Source organism: Peromyscus leucopus, chromosome 1, assembly GCF_004664715.2.
Source record: "Peromyscus leucopus breed LL Stock chromosome 1, UCI_PerLeu_2.1, whole genome shotgun sequence".
In the NCBI taxonomy this organism is placed as follows: Eukaryota; Metazoa; Chordata; class Mammalia; order Rodentia; family Cricetidae; genus Peromyscus; species Peromyscus leucopus.
This window is the reverse complement of record NC_051063.1, coordinates 106,517,807-106,539,582: the sequence shown is the minus strand read 5'-3', so window position 1 is coordinate 106,539,582 and position 21,776 is coordinate 106,517,807. Positions and strand designations below refer to the sequence as shown.

Genomic DNA, 21,776 nt, shown 5'->3' with positions numbered 1-21,776 from the left:
TACTTTTGTTGACTGATGAAATTGTTCTAAAACTGATTTTGGTAATGGATGTTCTATCTGAAAAATCCTAGAAACCATTAAGCCACACACATTACATGTTTAAGTATATGGCATGAATACTCAATAAAACTGGGTCTCTTTGAGTTCAAGACCAGTATGGTCTACATAGTGACTTCCAGGTCAGTCAGAGCTACGTAGTGAGACTCATCTCAAAAATAATAAATAAAAATGAAAACTATAAAGTCTTCTAAATTCACCATAAGTTACACCTGTAACAATAGGTACTTTTTAAAAGTTTACTTTAAACCAAATCTTTTGAAATTAAGAAGTTTGCCCTCAAACATATTATGTAGCAGAGAGTAACTGTGATTTCTCATTTTCCTGCCTCTACCTCCCAAGTACTGGTATTATAGGTATCCACCACCGTGCCTAGTTTTTCTGCGGTACTAAGGATTGCACTCAGGGCTCTGTGCATTCTAGGCAAGCACTCTACTAATTGAGCTACATCTCCAACTCAAAACCAAATTAGATTTCTAATGGTTTTGTAGAAGTGCATCATTATCTCTAAATATCCTTCAGAGACAGCTTACAATTACTTTTAATTTACGGACTTAAACATGAAACAAATAATGCTATCAATTTCAGCAAAAGCATGTCTGGTGATGGATCCATACATGTTATCATCATTCCACTTAAGAAACTTAGAGAAAAGTGGCTGAAGTGATGGCTCAGCGGTTAAGAACCATCTAGAGCCATGGTTGCTATTCTAAGAGAGCCTGGGTTCACTTTCCAGCACTCGTGGTGGCATACAACTGTCTGTAACTCCAGTCCCACGGGATCCATGGGCACTGCGTGTACATGGTGCACCACACATACAGGCAAAACACTCACATATGTCAAATAAAGGGGAGGGGGTGAAGACCTGAGGAATATGGTCAAAGAACATTATATATATGCTGACATGCTGGGGCTGAGGAGATAGGTCAATAAAGTGCTTGCCACATAAACATGAAAACTGGCACTCACAGGAAGAGCCAGGCCATGACTTGTGCTTATAACCCCAGCACTGGGGAAATGGAGACAGGCAGCCAGTCTAGACTAGTCAGCAAGCTCCAGATCCTTGTTTCAAAGAATAAGGTGGGGACCAGATGTCTCAGTGGGTAAAGTCATCTGCTGCCAGGCCTGACTACCTAAGTCAGATTCCCAGGACCAAGATGGTAGGATGGTGGGAGAGCCAACTCCCACAAGCTGAGTCCTTCAGCTCCTAAAACAAAACAAAACAAAACAAAACAAAACAAAACAAAACAAAACAAACAAACAAAAAAAACAACCAGGAACTAGAAAGATGGCTTCTGAGCAACAACCTCAAGGTTAATCTCTGCCCTCCACATACACAAGACAAAACCACAATTACACACATTGAATATGTGCCCACTAAAAAAAGAGAAAGAACTCCAGAATCACTGGAGCTCCCTGCTTCCTTCCCAAGCAGGAAGCCCTGTCTGTGAGTTCCAGATGGGTAGGATTTGCCATTTGCTCACTGTAATATCTACCCTTGGTGGTTAGATTATTCTTTATGACCTGGCACATAAAAAAGGAATGAATAATATCTGCTCATAAATTCATGCTCTAATTAGAATTAGAACTGTTAAAAGGAAAAAAAAAATCAATCTTACTTGATAATACATGTGTGTATATTATGTGTGGGTGCATGTAACTTTTGAAATGTAGATTAAATGAGACTCATTTGGCATTTCAAGCTGCTGGAACACACACAGTAAGGCTAAATTCTGAGAGGGACATGGGTATGCTATCCTGATAGAAGATATGAAACATAACTTACTCAAGTTTGTTCTTGTTTCCTGATCCATGTGTATTCAAAAGATATTTTATTTTATAAAAACTTACACCTGCAAGTAATGGATTGACCATAACAGGGCTTACCCTGGAATACACAGATGCTCTTGGGAGCCCACAAGCCCCTAATATTGTATGCAAAATCTAACATGTGTACTGGCATGTGTATATTTTTGGTGATTGAGTTCATAGTTTAGTCAAATTCTGGTAGACATCTATGACCCAAGAGAGGTTAAATTATTTCTTAGCTAGGAACAGTCACAAAGTGGTTGAAACAAATCTGTACAATAAAATGCTATCCAACAGCTCCATCTATTGGTGAGTAATTATCACCTAGTAGAAATGAGTACAACCACCAACCAGGAGCAAGCTTGTCTCGGGGATGCTCCTGCTGAGACGTTCAGTGTCACTCTAGTGTGAGTTTATTAACAACAGCATCACAGCTTCTTCTTCCCAGGTGTAGACGCAAAAAATTAGGAGGCGGGTGATAAATTCTACTTACAGTACTTCAGCACCAAAAAATTGGGCAGTTATGCTGATAAATGTATATACAGTTCAACATTTGTCAGTCTTAAAATGCTTATTTATAGTGAAATTCATATAAAACCGTTAAAAATTTTTCTATTTACACTTTTTAAAAATGAAAAGTATAGTTTCTTCTGCCACAGCTTGTCAAAATTCGTACCCTCCCATCCCTTACCCTTCACTCAACTTGTGATAGACAGCAATCACAAGACCAAAACAGCACGTAAACAACTGCTCCCTAAAAAAGTAAAAACTTAAAAACATTACATTTAGAACTGTAAGTGAACTTTTTCATACATTTCAAAGGGGCTTAAAGAAAAGTAGTAAAAGTTATTCTCAGAGTCTTATCAGTCCCACATAGGTGTGCAACTTCGGTATCAAGAGAGCATCAGTGAACAGAGTTCATTTTCCTTAACACAACTCAACATTTCCTTTGGGCTAGAAAGGTCTTTTCTTCTGCTTCCCACCAAACCTTCTCTAATCCAGCTTCTTAAAGGGGGGGGAGGGAAGGTGGGAAGACCAGGCCATCCAGCTTCCTAGGACATGTAGGAAAAGGGATTCAGCCTGCTTGGAAACATTTACATTAAATAAATAAGCAAGTGTGGAACACCACAATAAATTAGTATACAACCACAGAGCATATACAAGCTACCCCAAACACTTCCTGGTTAGTGATCTAATGTTTACCCTCCAGCAAGGACTCTCTAATGCCAGAACTTTCCTAGGTATTCATAAACTAACCATGAACTGAGCAAATGTAAAATGTTAACCAAAGCAACACTTCCAGGGATATGCAAAAACAAACACAATTTTAAAAAATGTTCAGATACATCATTTCAAAAATACAAACTCTTCACATTCTCCTTTCTTTTCCTTTTAATATTCTCTGGTGGCATTTGCGCAGTGAAAAGCAGCTGAGAACCACTCATAGGAAAGTCTCTTTCCACTGCCAAACTTGGCACTGCCCAGCTCCAGCAAGGTGCTAGGTCTCCACGGATGTGCATCTTTTCCTCTGCATGCTTTCTTGCTTTCTTTCTTTGTTTTCCTCTCCATTTTTTTTACGTACATTCCTCTGTGAGTTTTATCTTGTTAAAATGCTGCTCCTGCAGCAACATCTCATTGAAACACCGTGTTTCTAGGTCCATAGCCTAAATATGAGCAAAGTGCTTTTTTTAGACAACAAATCATAGGTTTCCCTGGACACTTGGTAACCAAGCAGGCTTTAAAGTGCACTCTGGTGTCTGAATACTAGGACCGTTCAGCAGAGCTCTGAGAGGGGCTGGGCTCAGTTCCATCCTCCGTGCTACTGTCTACATCCTGCTCCATTGCTGTCTCATCGTCATCCAGCTGCTGACTGGTGAAGTTGTTCAGTTCAAGAAGCCCACTGGGCTCCACTACCACGTTGGAGCTGGAGTGACAAGGAATAGCGTACTGGGGAATGGCCTGGAAGAAAAGATGCAGCAGAGTATGTTTATAGTGAAAAAAGGACACGTGAGAATGCCCCCGAACTAAGCATAGAAAACAAAGTTGGCATGGACCAGACAACCTTCACAACAAGCACTGCACTAGATCTCTCACATGGCAGTCTACTGCATCCCGTGGCAATGTTGCATGGAAACTATCACTCTCTTGTTACAAGTGAGCAAATGTGAGGTGAGAGACATCCACAAGGTCACACAGCTGTCAAGGTCAATGCTGGATTCAACCTCAACTTCTGTACAACTCAAAGTGGTCTTTGTACTCCTGTATGGGGCCTCTTCAACAAAGAAGGCTAATGGCCCCTGCCAATTTCGAAGGCAGGCTTTAAAGAATGCTTTCATCTTACCTGAATTTTACCAGTTTTGTTTTCTTTTCTGAGACAGGATCTTACTATGAAGTCCTGGCTGGCTTAAAACCACTATATACCTAAGGCTGGCCTCAAATTCACAGAGATCCACCTGCCTCTCCCTCTCAAGTTCTGGGAATAAAAGCATGCTCCATCACACACAGCCTGAATTATACTTTTGTTCTTCATCTTCAAGATGAATGACTGGTTGCTGACACACAATACATTTTAAGCCTCTTTGGTGGTTCAAAGAGGAAACCAATTTGTTTAGTCATAGCACAATCACCTTTACTGCAGTTAAGTAGTGAAGGTGTTCAAATATATGAGAATGCCAAAAATCTGCTAAAAAAATTACTAGGTGAACACTGGCGGGGCCCCTTGCTAAGTACTTATTGGTGACTTATGGTCCTACCAGATTCTTTTTTCTTCCTAACTTTTTTTGGGGGGGTTGGGGAGGGTATCCCAAGCTGGCCTTGAACAGATTATGTAGCTGAGATGATCTTAAACTTCTGATGCTCCTGCCTCTACCTCCCAAGTGTGGAGATTGCAAGCATGCATTACCATGCCTGGCTATAGATACCTTTTAACAAGGAATATCAGTTATATCACACCTCTGCTCCTAATCCTGGACATGAATGAACTGCATTTTCATTCCTGCTAATACAACGCAGAAAAATAATTTTCAACTAAACCACCCAGATGAGTACGGCAATCTAAGCCCCTAGTTGTCCCAATCCATTTTAGTAAATCAGTAGCAGTTACCATCTGTTGGACAAACCCTGAGGCAGTCACTGTGCTAGATGCTTAATTTTATTAACCCTTACACAGAGTCTACAAACTAGGCATTACTTATTCCCACTACCAATAAGGAAACTGAGACAAGAGTCATCTGAGCAGTCCAGCCCAAAGTAGTAAATGGCAAAACCAGAAACCCATCCCTTTCCCAAAATAGCCTATCTCTTCAGGTAAAAAACCAGCAATCCCAACAAAACCTTTTGTTAAGAAATATGTAATTCACTAAATTCATTGTTACAGATGGAAAAATATTTGAATAATTTAATGGCTACTTTGATTCATCTTAATTATCAAGTATTTAATTATGTCTCATTTGGTTTAACAATGGTTAATTAGTATTCTCTCATAGCTTAACATCATTACAAATGAAAAGCTTATTGTATGAACTTTGAAGCACACAACAGTGGCTCTGTGCCAATTCTAAATTATCCATAGGTCTATAAATGGGAATTCTCAATGAACTAAAATGGGCTGCTGATACTTGGTAAACTATGTACCAGTTTGGAGGAAATAAAAACTGCCAATATCAAGGGAAAAAAACCTTAATATCTTGCATTGAGAGATGGAAATCAAACACAACTCCTAAGGGCTCTAGTCTGGCCTAGTTTTAGTCATCAATCTTAACCTGTAACACAGAATAACTGATGGGTTTTAGAACAAAGAGGATGAACGGAGACGGTAGCCTGCCAGTGAACTGTCCACTGTGGTGACAGCACCTTAACAAGATTATCAAATAACAACTGACACAAGAAGCTGAAACATGTTGATGGTTAATGCCAAGTTAGATGTAAAAGTAGTCAGAAACACATACGGGGAATGTGTTTCTGCAGACATTCCCGTCAGCTCAAGTGGATTATTCTAGGAACCACAAATTCAGATGAGGAACAAGAAATGTTTACAAAGTGTCCCTGAAATTCAGCTGAACAGAAGTGCAAACAGTTATATTCCAGTTTGTCAGATCAAGCAGCCCAAAATGTGAGCCTAGGAAATGACTGGCCTTTTGAGTGAACTAAGTCAACACACTGCAAGTATGATGTGGACATCAAATCAAGCTAATACACAGGCACAGTCCTCATGGTCACACAGTGTGCTATTTGACCACATATACCAAGTTTCTATGATTATTTTCAAAACAAAAAACAACAACAAAACTAAATATAAATTTGTATACCGTAATAGTTTCTAAACCAACTCAAAAATAATCTCTGCATTTTGTTACCACATTGGAGTGACTAGTCCTGTGACACCCCAAAATGTATCAAACCCACAACCTCCCACCTACCCAAGATATCTCATCTTCCTTCTGGTCTTACCTGGATGATAATCTCTGCTGGGCTCTCTTCCGCTTTCTTTTGGCCTATGTTCTGAATGCGCATGAACTGGCCTGCCGCAGGCACTCCCGCTGCTTCCGTCTTTCTGGTCGTTAGGGGAGGGCCAACAGCAGATGGACTGGAACAGGACTCTCTACATTTCGCCATCCCTGCCACCACCACGTGGGTGGAGGGTAAAGCTCCTGCCTCACCGGTGAGCACACTGGTGGCTAGAGCCTTCTTTGGGGGATCCACTACCATATGTTCTACATTTGTATCAATCTGAGCTTCCATCAAAGACATCTGCAAAATGTCTGACACTGCTGTCTTCTCAGAGGCCTGAATGGGAGATATGCTTGTAACTGGTGACGTCAGCTTAGGAACAGAACTGCCACCAGTTATCTTTGTAACTGTGGGAGGCTGGCGCCCCTCAAATGTTATCTTTGTAACAGAGGATCCTTGGGTTATAATTGGCTGCTCCACCTGAAAACAAATTGGGGTTGTGTGTATTATAGCTACATCTCTTTGAGGAAAAACTAATCAAACACTCCAGAAAATATGGTAAAAGAAACATTCGTGCGGTATACTAGGAAGACATTTTGAAGCTCGATGTTTAGTAAGAGGGCTGGATGGGAAGGATCTGTTTTCTTTTAAGGAACCTAGGGAAAGAGGAGGGGTTGAAAGAACCTTTGTTCAGCCAGCCAAGCTTTGAGGCAGTAAAGGAAAAAAAAATCACAGCAGCCCAGTTTTCCTGAGATTTACATCCCGAGATACCTTCAACCCGGTCAAATGATTTCATATAATCTGCTTTTAAAATTAAAAGTGAGTTGAATTTTTTCAATCTTTTCCTTCAAAGTACAATTGTACAAACATATTCTATATATGTGTATATATATATATATGTATATATATATATACACATACACACACACACACACACACATAAGTCCCATCAATTAGTGCTAATGAAAATTTTCTTTTGATTATCCTCTGTTATCTATTTCCTCTGTTATCTAGATGATAAATCTAGAGGGTAAATTCAACATCTAGATGGTAATGATATAAACTAGAAAGGAAGACAGATGGTCAATTACGTTCCTTAAAAGACTGCAGTTCACTTAGCATTATTGCCACAAAAGTAAGCATTTATAAGCACGGAGGTATGGAGCTATCATTTCCATGCACTGCTGATTACTGCTGAAGTGATTTCTTCAGAAACTGCCTAGGAAAGCACACTCTGAGAGTTGTGTTTTCCTCTCTGTCAGTAGGTGGGCTTTCCCCCTAATACCAACACCAGCATTATGAGGATTTTGGGTTCCCCTTGTTTGGAGAAAGCACTGCTGGCTCTGATGACAACCTTAAAAAAACCTCACCTACCCCCAGCCCCCGTGAACAGAGAAGTAACTTTGCAAGCTATCAAATTTCTGTTACCTGGCTTGCCGGCTGTTTCTCTGATGAAGTGGGGAGAGCCATTTGGCTCTGGGGAGTTTGGGGTTGCACGTAGATTTTTGGTTGGTTTGGAGCTTGCTGCAGTTTAGGAAGCTGCTGCGTGGTTTTCACAGCAAGCACCTGTACCACAGTTTGCGGGGGCTGTGCCATTAAGGTAGGAAGCTGCCTGTCTTTGGCCACCACGGGATGCTGTGTGTGCTGTGCATCTGGCTTGGGCTGTGCTTGTTCCTGCTGGAGAGGAGTCAGTTTCTGATGCCTGATGGAGAGCTGGGGCATCTGCGTGAGTTTGTGCTGGAGTTGGTCTGCCTGCAAGTGGATGGTCTGCTTCTGTTTGGTCTGAAAGCACTGCAGAGTTTTCACTTGCAGCTGAGTCTGTTCCAGCTGGGGCTGGCTAAGTTTCTGCTGCTTAGTTGACTGTGACTGAGTCAGGGCAGACCGGTAAAACAGACCTGTCTGAGGATCCAATGTGTCCATCTCTTCAACCTCACCTTCCTCAGTTCCAAGTTCCTCACTGTGTTTGGTAAAAGCAGTATGACTGCTTAATGCCTAAGTAAAAGAGACACAAAGTAAGAATGAAATAAGAAAAAAAAAACATACAGAGTCACATTTTTCCTGAACTGGAAAATATTAGAGATTCATTACAATACTTTTAGAGGAGCTCCCCAGCTCAGGAGTCATGCTGCAGCCTGTGCGTGAGGGACGCTCACCTGTCTAAAGACAGAAGGCAGCAACCGAGGAGAGAGGCATCCAGAGAAAAACCAAGGCTCGGGAAAGCCCGCTTTGGTCACATGCATGCATAATCCCAAAGGTCAGCTGTACTATCTAGGAGATGTGTCCACCCGGATCCCCACAGCAGGCCTCTCTGAGGAGAGGATGTGCCATCAAGGTCTGTGAGTCTCAGAGTCCAGACTCACTAGGCCACAGCTTCCTAGAGACCTATTTCCTGGAAGGGAGTGAGCCAGGGGACAAGTCATTCCTCTTCATGGGAAAAGAGACTGACTGCCTACGGTCAGCTAAGATAGCACTGGGGGAGAAATCATTCCGAGTGACACTGTTAAGACACACCTCTGTGTGTCTTAAGAAAGATCAATGTCAGGACCTACTAGTGAAGAACAGACTAAGATCTGCTACCCACTGAAATCTGAGACAAGTTGCTTTCCTTCAGGACACACAAAAATCCACCTTATCCCTAACTCTCCTGCTCCTATACCACTATGCCACTACTAACTTCAAAACTGGAACCTGCCCTTGGATCAAGGCTTGATACACACACAGTTCTGATTCAACACCTCTTTACTGTCTTTCAGTAGGCCACATACAGTCAGGTTGAACTGCTGGCAGCCAAGTGACAAGGACTGAAGAGAATACTAAGGAGAGACATGGTTGAACCTGATACCCACAATGAAGCTATGTGGCATAAATGTCACTATGGGTTTAAATCATGGTTCTGCCACCTGGAGCAAGTTACATGACTTTGGCTAGTAAGAGGTACGATGATACACCCATCTTTCAGAGTGGCAGTGAAACAAGCCAAATGCTATTTTGTTTTGAAAAATCTTACTAATACCATTAGTAAATCCATCTGTAGTAATAAGAGACACAGAAACAGTGATCAGTTCTAATGTTAGGAGACTCACCTAGACAGCCCAACCCTCCTGAAAAGCTAAGTCTTTAGAATGTCAAAAAAAAAATACTGCCTTCTAATTATTTCCTGGTGTTTAGACCCTCAGTTTAGACTATTCATTCCTCACAGATGGATGAGTTACACATACATCATACAATCTACAATTCAGGTATGTCTCCTTTTTCAAATAGAAAATAAAATTGAACCTGATTTCAGGAATAAAGTGGTTACAGAAGGTAAGAAGAAAAAGAAGAGATACAACCTGTTGCATAATGTGGGTGATTGCTCCGGGGGAAGACGCTGGGATGGACTTGACCACCACTGAAGTCTGTGTTGCAGTCTGTGACTGAGCCACATGTTGGAGCAGGGTCCGCTGGGGCTGGGAAGGCTGTTGGGGCTGGGAGCGATGGCTGACTGAAAACAGAGGAGGTGGTGATGTTTCTCCAGAAACCACAGCAACTACAAGCAGTGATCATTTTAAACATGAGTATGAGCTTGTATCCCACAAGGTGGTACTGCAAACTAAAAGGCAGAAGACCAGAACCCGCCTGTCTAGGAACTGGGCGACCCTAAGAGCCTCTTATGAAACTGTTTCCTCATCTGCAAAATGGCAACAACAGAGCTACTGTACGACAGGGAATGTGTAGAGAGGCACTGTGAAAACGTGCCTTTCAAGTGGCACCCTCTTGTGAACTGTTGGGTTTTCTCCAATGACTCTTAGCCCACTGAGGTCACATTTCCACAACCCCAGACACATCATTAAGGAAAAGAATGCAATCCAAACACTGACATTGCTCCTTTATATGAAGAGAGACTGTTTCACAGCTTTATAGTTCCTGACAATGTCAGAGGACAAAATGATGCTGCACAAGGAATCCTGTCCTACTCTATTCCAACCACTCCTGTGAACTTGAAGCCACTTGTTTTCTATTAAAGCACCAAAACTCAGAGCCTGACTCTGCCTGTGTTTGAATGGGATAATAAAATCTTGCTGTTTTTTCTTACAAGAGACAAATGAAAAAATGGATTGAAAGCAGCCCTTAAATAAATAAAGGGTCAACAGGAAAAACAGGTTGTTCTGCCACACCAGTTTTAGCTCAAATAGACCAGCAAGAGTGAAGCTGTAGGAACCAACCCCATTTCCTCCTCTCTCGTCACAGGGTTCATTCAAACTACCCATGCACATAGGTACCAATCTGTATCATCATTTACCAGCCTCAATTTCTTCTTTCATTTATTTATTTTTATTTTATATGCACTGGTGTTTTGCCATGGGTGTTCAGTCTCCAGGATCTGGAGTTTCAGAGAGTTGTGAGCTGCCATGTGGGTACTGGGAATTGAACCCGGGTCCTCTGGAAGAGCAGTCAGTGCCCTTAACCACTGAGCCATCTCTAGTCCCCTACCAGCCTCAACTTCAAGTTTTAACAGTATAGACAACTTGCTACATCCAAACCCATACAACACCCAAATGCCTTTAGTTACTGGGAAGGAAACCCTTTTATCAAGAATAGGTAAAAAACAAATCTGTAAATGAGCTAAGGGTTTTGAGAGTATGAAAACTCCTCCAATAAGCCATAACTGTAAGGTTATGTAGCTTATCCCTGCTCCATACTGAGAACCAGCTGAATGCTCAAGACTGAGCTCCACCTACAGATCAAAGTATCTGTGTGGAGGTTTAAGGACTAAACTCCAGCTATGACTCCAAGGCTCTTCTCTGTACACATTCACAAATGCAGCGCTTCTCTAACTATAAATATAGCTCTATGTACCATGAGATTACAGACAGGATCACCTGGACTCCTTTTATACTGCACTCTACTACTTCACTGCATTTCACAGTATGCTTTATGTATATTTTAAATTATACGACTTAATATAAAGACCCTATAAAGACCCAGGATTTACATTTAAACAACTACTGAAATCATTTACAACAGGAATAAATGGGAGAAAAATAAATTATGACATTAAACGCAAGAAAGTAAATCAATGAAAATTTTAAATGAAAGCATTATCAAAAATGAATGACATCTGAAAGATAATAATAAATTTCTGATGAAACTGTCAGATTATATAGACAATTATGACACCCATACTAGTTTTCATAATTATTACAGTAAGTTTTTCTTAGATTTACTTATTCATTTAATTCATTTATTTGGGTGTATGTGTGTATGTGCACATCACATATATCTAGGTGCCTATAGGGGCTAAAGGAAGGTATTTGATAACCTGGAGCTTGAGTGACAGGTGATTGTGAACCATCCAGTATGGGTACAGGGAACCAAACTCAGGTCCTCTGGAAAAGCAGCATCCACCCTTAACTGCTGAGCCATTTCTCCAGCCCCAACAGTAAGACATTTTAAATTAAAGAAACAAATTGGACTTAACAAAAGATCAAATAACACTATGTAAAAATAATTCTCCTTCAAGAGCCTATAAGTTTTTTCATCCCAAATGCCACAAGTGTAGGTTACTAAAGTTCAGTGAAACCCAAGAAAACTAACACCCACCACAGAATAGAACAGGGCCTAGAGCAGCTGGCTTTAAAGTCAAAGCAAATGCTTGATAAAGGAGGTCACAGAAAGAACATTTGTGAAACAGATGACACAACCTTAGCTGGCCCACAGGAGCCCCATTAACAGTCATTCATTTCTTTAAACATTCTTCTTTTTGTTCCCCACCAAAGTGCTCATTTTCCCATTACTTTGCAGATAACATTTCCTTCCCTTAGTGGAGCTTACCTTCCCTCTACCAGAGCAGAGCAGAGCGCATCCATTTAAGTAGTTCCCCAAATTAATCATCATCTACCTTTCATTATACTACAAATGGATGCACACCACTTACCTAGAAGGGGAAAAGCAACCTCTGTCCCCTCATCAGTGCGTTCTGAAAAGGATAAGTAAGGGAAGAAATCACAGGTCTTTCATCTATTTACTACTTGCTAGTCTAGGCTACTGGAGAGGCTAACATTCAGTTCCCCAGCATACCAGCCTCTGCACCAACTGGCTTTCTGCTAAGTGTCTGTGAAGTTGACAGCTTTCTGTTATCTTCACTGGAGTTTCTTTCTGGGCAGTTTTAACCATCATTCCTAGTATCTCCTCAATAATGCTAAAGAACTCCCTTTTCTCTATGGTTCTGGAACCTTCAAATACCTGAAACTTGACATTCTCCTTTAATCACTGCTTATACAAACACATGCCAGGAGCTTGCCTCACAGATCTACTCTCTTCACCCCTAGATTATTCACATCCGACAGATCTCAAGCTAATGAAATATCCACAACAGAAAGCAGTATTCCAGGTGTGGCCTCACCTGACTGTAAGACAAAGCATTTTGCTTCTCCATAGGTACCATCCCCAAAATCTCATAAGTATTCTGTTGCTGGACCATAGTTAAATATCTAATCTGCTTTCTGTGTGTGTGTGTGTGTGTGTGTGTGTGTGTGTGTGTGAGAGAGAGAGAGAGAGAGAGAGAGAGGAGAGAGAGAGAGAGAGAGAGAGAGAGAGAGAGAGAGAGAGAGAGAGAGAGAGAGATATGCTGGGGTGGGAGAGAGAAAGAGAGAGAGATTGAGATTAAGGTCAAGGAAACCCCAAAGATGATGTCAATCTGCTCTAAAAACAAACAGGAAAAGAGCTAAAATATAAAGATATGTTCTCCCCCCAAATGAGCATCCCATGAAATCTACCAAGGCAGCACTACCTTAATACTAAGTTTTAAGAGGACACCTACCAGTAGTGATGTATTCAGCAACTAGTTCTGACTCTACCACAGCAATGGATGGACTCTCAGGAGAATGTCTCTTTTCCTGGGTCATCTGAATAGGTACTGCCATTTGACTCAAGTCAATAGTGGGTTGTCTTGGTTTAGATTCCAATTTTTCCTTTACTGCATAAAAAAGTCGGGGAAAAGTTAACTTTTATCATAAACAAATACTAAAACCAGAGTTGTCTATGGGAATAATGAACCAGACCTCTGGGATGCCACATTGGCAGTGACTAACAAAACAATGAACTGAAAACTGCAGACTGCTCAGTATGGTTGCATAGCCTACAACCTGCATAACCATACCCAGAAGCCTATAATAATTCATATTTAATCATACTCAAGTCCCCTATTACTACAGACAGCCAGTCGTTTTTCTTTATATACTCCTCCTGGGATGTCATTTCCTTTGCACTCCAATTGCTGGTATCCTCAGCTCACAACAGCATGATCTGCTCTAGGGCATATCCCAAAATAGCACTTCCCATTGATTAGTTCATTTGACCTACTGAAAATCCAAGGGTCTGGGAATGTTACCCAGAGGTTGATGCTTGTCCAGCATACAAATGGTTGTGAGTTTGACCCCCAGCACAAGGGGAAAATTCATATAGCCTTTACTGAGGGAGGAGGATTGCTGAATTCAATGCTGACCTGGGCTATATCCAGGCCAGTCTGAGCTATAGAGCAAAGACCCTTTCCGTGTGTGTGTGTGTGTGTGTGTGTGTGTGTGTGTGTGTGTGTGTGTGTGTGTGTGTGTGTGTGTGTAATTTAAGATATGACCACAAAAAGTTGTTACAAGTCTTTAATGACTCTTAAAGAATACAACTTAAAGGTTTTCACTGTTAGGAAAAAAAAATAGGTGCTCTGTTCTGTATGTCTAAAATTTCTGATAAAACAGCCTGTAATTAATAGTGGTATATGTATAGATGCATTTTTTTTTTTTTTTTACCATCTTACCACTTCCTCAACAAAATCTCTTCACTCAACATTCCAATCTATATAAATGATTGATGGAAATGGTTGAATCTGTCAAAGACAAGCAGCTGAAAAAAGTGCCCAAGGCTAAAAAAAATATAAGTAGATTTATAATTTATATCAAATGTAAGTATAAAGTATAGCATTCAGTAACTAAGTCCACTAAAAGACTGCTCCCACCAAATACAGAATGTGACAAAGCAGAACAATCATTTTAAACAAAGAAGCCAAATCCCGCTGTGATCCCACAAGCAAAGATGGCCCTGGCCACCATCCTGTCACTGACCAAGTAGGTAACCTTTCTCAATCTCAACTAGCTTCTCTAAAACATGAAAGGGTTAGATGAGATCATCACTACAACCCCTAAAATAGTCCCTAACTGTTGATCTATTATAGCAGAAAACTCAGTATAACTTACATAAGGTTGTCCTAGAAGCTATGAAAGATATTTAGTAACTAGAAACACTGATAGAATTTTATACACAGATGCTCTAGTGGATAACCTACACAAAAATAAATAAATAAATATAAAAATAAGGTGAGAACAAATGAGAATTTTTTTTAAAAAAATGTTTTTTGGAGACAGGGTTTCTCTGTGTAGCTTTGGAGCTTTTCCTGGAACTCACTCTGTAGCCCAGGCTAGCCTCAAACTCACAGAGATCTGCCTGCCTCGGCCTCCCAAGTGCTGGGATTAAAGGCGTGCGCCACCACCGCCTGGCCCACAAACGTGAATGTTTACAAGGCAAATCTTATTCCATTTTATTGTGCAAAATGACTCTGATAGTATCAATGAGGACAACGGGGACCCTTCGATCTGTACTTACAAGTAACAAGCCCACTCTCTTCTGCTGGCAAGAGGACTGTCCATTTTAAATAGAAGTCAGCCCTGTCTACTCGATCTGTCTTCGAATGACAACTCTCCATCTATGCTTCATACTCCTATATACATCTTAAAGAACAATAAACTGTACCAATGATTATAGACAAGTCCAGAGGGGGAGAACTGTACAAAAACTATGCAACAGTGGTGTAGTTTAGCACAACCCATCTCTAGAGAAAACATGCTTCATTCAGTTGAGCATGTGAATTCATACCTGTTGTCTGTTGGAGTTCTAACAGAGCTTTGATTGTTGATGTAGCTGATTGTGATTCACTGGATACATCCTGATATATTATGGTGGGGCTAGTCTCCATTGCAATCTCATGTTCTGACCAATCCTGACGCCGGGAAGCAATTACATGAACTACAGGCTGGGAATCTGTTTTATATTAGTTAAAAAAAAACAAACCCTATAAACAAAGTTTCTCTTAAAATAAAGCAAATTTTTGTTTATCTTTGTATTTAATGTAAACGTCAAACTTGACTTTTCTAAGAAGACTGTAAGCTACCAGAAGGCATACCGTCTCTCACTTCTGAATTCATTTATTCACTCATCACTTATTTTACACTAGACACCTGTGTATCAGGATCCACATTTAATGGACTTCAAGAAACTCACAGAATAATCCAAGAATGCTCAAAAAGCACACAGTTCATTTGAAGAGACAAACAAGTAAAAAGACAAAGTACAATTCAATATGCTAACTGCTGTCTACACAGGTGTGCATCTATTTAGGTGAATGCTTGTTTGTGTTTACTAAAAACAAAATGTTCTAGGAGACTGAGTTTCCCCTAATGCACATGAAAAGGTTTCTATAAATAGCCTGAGTATTTGGGACTATTTGGCTGAATTATTGACAGTAAGAAAAGAGAGGTGGCTGGAGACATGGCTCAGAGGTTAAGAGCACTGGCTATTCTTCCAGAGGTCCTGAGTTCAATTCCTAGCAACCACATGGTGGCTCACAGCTATCTGGAATGAGATCTGGCACCCTCTTCTGGAGTGCAGGCACACATGTAGACAGAACATTGTATACATAATAAATAAATAAATCTTTAAAATAAACAAACAAACAAATAAATAAATAAATAAATAAATAAAAAGAAAAAGAAAAGTGAGACAATCTAGAAACATCATGATGTAACACAAATGTAACAGAGGTCAAAGCCAGGTGAAAGCTTCAACCTTGTTACTAGCAAGTTGATTCTTCAGGTCTTAGCTCTACTGTTTAATAAGAACAAGATCTGTGGGTATAACGCATTGATAGTCTGTGCTGCTTAATGACAGGAATACATTCTGAGAAATACTTTAGGCAATGCTGTCATTGTGACAGCATACTTACTTAGAAGAATTAGCTTGCTATATCTATATACATGCACGCCCTATACAGCACGCCCTATAACTGTCATCACATATTTACAGTCTACTGCAGAGCAAAATAAATATTATAAGGTGCATGATGATATATAAATAATCTTTATAAACTATCAAGGTCAGTAGAAATGTGGTGTTGCGGGGAAGGTAACTGAAAACTGAATTCTAAGACTTTAAGTTGGTTTGAAAATAAATTCCAGCACTAATATAAAGGTTTTTTTTTTTTTTTAATGTTCAAGCTGTAAAGGCACACATGTAAATACAAAATGTATGTCAGATTAAGCAACACATACTTAAGAGTTCTCTATAAAACAAATAGGTTAGAGCACTTTGTCTAACACAGTGCATAAGAAAATAGAAAGGATACAAAGATATGTTCTCTAATGCTCAGATCTAGATACTGTAATGGGGGCAATAAAAATTGATAGACAGCTTCACATCTTCGAGTACACATCAAATGATTAAAATAAGGAAAGAGACTGCTTTTCATTGTGCTGCTTAGTTAAAGCATCAGAAAGGTCTTCCAGTGGCTCAAAAATACAAGAAAAAAGCATGGAGAATCACCCTCTAAAAACATTACATTTTTGAAAGTCAGGAGGCTGTCTAAAAATACTGGATCAAGGGAACAATTCTTCTAATGAAACAATTTTCCTGAAGAAAACAGTAAGCAAGAGGTTTAGAATGTTTAATCACCATTAAACAAGTCATGTGTGGTGGCACAGGCCTGTAAGCCCAGAATATGGGAGGTGAAATAAGAGGAACAGGAGTTTGAGATCAGACTGGACTATATGAGATCCTGTCTTTAAAAAACAAAACAAAACAGACTATCTACTCCCAAAGCAAAAATAAACAAACAAAAACTCCTAAGTTGAAAACAACACACCAAAGACATACAGCTTCTATTAAGATTCCAACCACATGTGAAAGACCGGCTGTTAGCCTATAATACCAAAGGCCATGTGAAGAATACTACAATTTTTCTTCATATATTCTAAGAAGATATGCAAGAAATTTTGTTTGTTTAGAGACAGGGTCTCATGCAGCCAAAATGACCTTAACCTCGTTAACCTCCTGCTTCCACCTCCCAAGTGCTGTGATTTGCAGACGTATACCATCTTGCTGTTAATATAGTGCTGAGGATCAAACCCAGGCCTTCATATATACCACACAAGTACTTTTTTAACTGAGATATATCCCTAGTGTCCCAATATGAAAAATTTTAACTTGAGAACTGATTATACTAGGGAAACATTATTTTATATAATTTAAGCTCTTAAAAACAAGAATGAGGGCTGGAGAGATGGCTCAGAGGTTAAGAGCACTGACTGCTCTTCCAGAGAGGTCCTGAGTTCAATTCCCAGTAACCACATGGTGACTCACAACCATCTGTAATGAGATCTGGTGCCCTCTTCTGGCATGCAGGCATACATGCTATATACATAATAAATAAATAAATAAATCTTTAAAAACAAAAACAAGAATGATGAGTACAAGCCTATGGTGTGGAACAATCTGTATACCGTGAAGATGTGTTACTCTCAACGGTTTAATAAAGAGCTAAATGACTAATAGCTAGGAAGAGGTTAGGTGGGTACAGAAAACTCTGGGAAGAAGGGCAGAGTTGCCAGTGAGATGAAGAGGGAATAAGACATACAATAGAACAGGTAAATGCCATGAGTTATGTGGCAACATGTAGATTGATAAATATAGGTTAATTTAAGTTGTGAGAGCTAGTTAATAACAGGCCTAAGCTATTGGCCGAGCTTTTATAATTAATAAGAAATCTCCATGTGGTTGTTTGGGAGCTGGCAAGTGGGACAGAAAATTCAGCCTACAAATAGCACCCAACATGGGTCCACACACAGCCTGAGAAAGTTTTTTAAAAAATGTTTGAAACACAGTATAAAACATGGCTTCCTGGCAACCGAGCTCTCTTGGGTAGGCTCAGTGCTAGTGATAAACAGGCATGACTCTTTTTAGAGGCCCTGCTACTGAGCACTTGTATGGGGTTTATGAGAAGCAGGCAGTATGCATCCTGTATGATATTGTACTGACTTTAAATTTTTTGATTACTGATGAATGAGTGATAGCTGCTGAGAGACACTAAATTATCAAGGCTGCTGGATTAAACCAACCTATATATTTTAAAAGAGTCTTGACTCCAAAATGGAAGTCAAAAGATATGTTGCTTTGGGGAAGAGGTTATACTTTTATTTCCACAGAAAACAAAAGGCTGTGGATCTGTTCAAAGTTGAAGAAGATCAGGTTTGATTGAGGAAGATCCTCTGAAAATCCTGGCTACAGACATAAAAAAAAAAACAAAAAAACAAAAACAAAACAAAAAAAAAAAAAAACAATTAAAAGAACTACAGAACAGGTGATGTATATTTTACTTACTCAAATATAAAACAAAAATCTTTGGCTGACTTGTGTACAATGCACAGTCTATACTTATATTAATGCAGATATGTATGTTACCTTTAAAAGTTTATGTATTTTCAGAGTAAGGGGACCAGACACCAATAAAAATGAATGGTCTAAGTGATCCGACATCTCAGGGTGCCTCTGTTGCAGTTTCCTCAAGAGGTCTGCATCCAGAACAGCTTCAAGGCTGCTGGAAACGGTCCATCCTCACAGACTACTTACTATAGCCAGGACTTAACCATTACCCTGATTTCTCAGGGTCCCCCAAAGATGCTAGCACCTCTAGCCAACAGGAAGCAGTCTAGAGAAAGTAACATCTACATTCCCAAGAGATGGGTTATGGATGTCTGTCATCATTTAGGGGATGTTGGTTACAAGTTGTTATTGGTCATGGTCAGAAAAAAAAAAAAGCTAAACAAAAGAGTTAAGATTCAAGGATCTCCTTCTGAAGGAAAAAAGGGAGATATAATATAGAAATGAGAGAGAAGGGTTGATTATTGAATATTCTTTAATCAAAAAAGCAACTATTAATCTCAAAATATTTTACATCGGTATGGATTTTGGTTTATTGATGCAAATGTAAAGTTATTTTTGTTATACTATATGTATGTTCCTGCTCTTATTTGGGGTATTGTGCTTATGCAGCTCACTTAAAAATGTATTGTATAATTAAGAGATACAGGTTAGTAGTTAGTCATCTATAATAATCAAACCTGTAGTTATATTAGGTAAGTTTTCAAGGTTAAACAGATATATGTAGATAGATAGATGGTGTTCTTCAAATACTTCAGATACCTACAGAATATGGAATTTAAGATGTTTAATAACCTGAGGCTTTTCATGACACTGAGACATGTCTGCTCCTCACAGCACCAATCTACTTCAGAGAAGATCATGAGCATCGAAGAACCTCCATATGGAGTTTGGCAAACTTTCTTTGTGGCAAAAGCTAGCCATTTGGGCAAGAAACTGACCTTGCTTCAACTGCTGATAGTATGCTGTTCAAACTGGACAAATAGAATACAAAAGAAAGCGACTGCTGAACTTTATCAAGACAAGGTAGGATAGTCCTTCAAAATTTCCTGCTTCTCAGAAAAGTCTGTCACATTCTAGGCCTGTAAGTTGAAGATGGATACCCCAACATTGCAGAGGAAATTTGGGTGACTGTCAAGGCAGCCAGATGTCCCTGTCATTAGGTAAAATTATTTCCTTCTGGGGTCTTTGATGGAGTTAAAGACTAAATAGTTAAACTTATAGTTTTCCTTAGTTATGATAAAAAGTAAATTAGGTATACAACTTTAGATTCACAAAGATACGATATATAATAAAGTATTTTCTCTAAATCTGCCAAATACAAATGGACTGGATATTGTAACTGTAATTCTTACTTGATAACTGGTTTTGTTGTATATAGTTTTACTATGTTAAAGTTAAAACCTTCCTTTTCATAATCAGACAAAAAGGGGTAAATGTTCTGGAACAATCTTTTTGTACACTGTTAAAATATGTTGTTCTCATTGGTTTAATATAGAGCTAAATGACCAATAGCTAGGCAGGAAGAGGTACAGGCAGGACAGCCAGACAGAGAGAACTCTGGGAAGAAGAAGGATAGAGTCACCAGCGAGACAGAGAGGGAGCAACACATACAAGAGGACAGATAAATACCACAAGTTATGTGGCAACATTAGACTAATAAATATGGGTTAATTTTAATTGTAAGAGCTTGTTAGTAACAAGCCTAAGCTATTGGCTGAGCTTTTATAATTAATAAGAAGTCTCCATGTGGTTATTTGGTAGCTGGCAGGTGGGACAGGATAGTATGCCTACAAACCTATAATCTAAGCACCCAGGACGAGCACAGATTGGATGCCATATAATCTGGGCCATATAGTTTTAGATTATCCGGGCCTCTGTCTCAAAAACAAATTCTCATGGATGATATAGGCAAAGAGAGTCTCTGCAACCCAACTCTGAGATACACTAAATATTCAGAATAGGGACTATGTAAAGATAAGGTGGAAAAGGATAACAAATTTCTCTTCAAAAGAGCTAACCAAATAACATCTCTTCAAATAAAACTATCCCAAAGAGACTGGGAGACTGTGCCATCTCTTTCTGTCCATACAGAGCAGCTGACGATCACCAAGTATCTGAAAGCAACCCCAACAGTTATGATAGAAAGTGCAAGTGTGAACCTAGGTGTAAACTCTTCATGGTCTCCCCCTCTTCTACTCTTCTGGCTTAGGCTCAGACTTAGGGGTTATTTGATCGCATGACACTAGGAGTCTGATTTGACTATTACTACCTGTTTCTGCAATATGCATTCAGAGGTGTCCAGCCTTCTGACATCTGAACATGACAATGTGGTCTACAGTGTATTGGCATGTCTAGAACTAGATTTTCATACTTCTCAAGGATAGTGGCCTGCTGCAGATTTTCCTTATAGGTTACTTAACATTTATTTATTGGATGTCTACTACATGTTAGGTATCAGAAATACATACTTTAATATTATATTCAAAGGCAAACCCAAGAATCTCTATGGAAGACTACTTCCTGCCTTTATCATAAATTGTCTCTATCATACTTTCATACTCTCAAGACCTCTCAGTTAGAAGAGAACTTAAAGGTCAATGTTATCATCCACCCTACACGACTCCCACATACAGATATCATCAGAAAACCCAATGCTTTCTAACAGTTCCTTTTCATTTCTGCTTGTACAACTATGATACACAGTTTTCTTACATAAAGTAGAAATAGATCTTCCTGCGATTTCTACAACAGTACTATTGTCTGTCCACATATCCACAAAGGCCAATTCACTTTCATCTATATCACAGACCTCAACATGTCTAACAGTTCCCAGACCACTCCAAGCCAACTCATCCCCACCAATCTTTCCTCACAGAAAATGATTCCCAGATGTCTTACCTCCCTAAGCCATCTCTTCTACGCTAAGTGTTATCTAGAAT

The 21,776-nt window shown here is 39.6% G+C and overlaps 1 protein-coding gene across 16 annotated transcripts in view; it reads right to left on the bottom strand.

The window, feature by feature from the left end:
- Positions 1-1,858: 1,858 nt before the first annotated feature.
- Emsy (EMSY transcriptional repressor, BRCA2 interacting) overlaps positions 1,859-21,776 on the bottom strand; it is a 74,996-nt gene continuing 55,078 nt past the window's right edge. For 6 of the 16 annotated variants that reach the window (XM_037197273.1, XM_037197263.1, XM_037197264.1 and 3 more), the window contains 7 exons: positions 15,220-15,384; positions 13,118-13,273; positions 12,233-12,274; positions 9,648-9,844; positions 7,744-8,307; positions 6,316-6,795; positions 1,859-3,825 (listed from right to left, as the gene is read on the bottom strand). In XM_037197273.1, coding sequence (XP_037053168.1) covers positions 3,631-3,825; positions 6,316-6,795; positions 7,744-8,307; positions 9,648-9,844; positions 12,233-12,274; positions 13,118-13,273; positions 15,220-15,384 — 1,799 coding nt within the window. In that variant the 3' untranslated portion in view covers positions 1,859-3,630. Of the gene's footprint in view, positions 3,826-6,315; positions 6,972-7,743; positions 8,308-9,647; positions 9,845-12,232; positions 12,275-13,117; positions 13,274-15,219; positions 15,385-21,776 lie in introns of those variants that run through there. The other 10 variants (XM_028877478.2, XM_028877481.2, XM_037197280.1 and 7 more) reach the window with 5 other exon arrangements.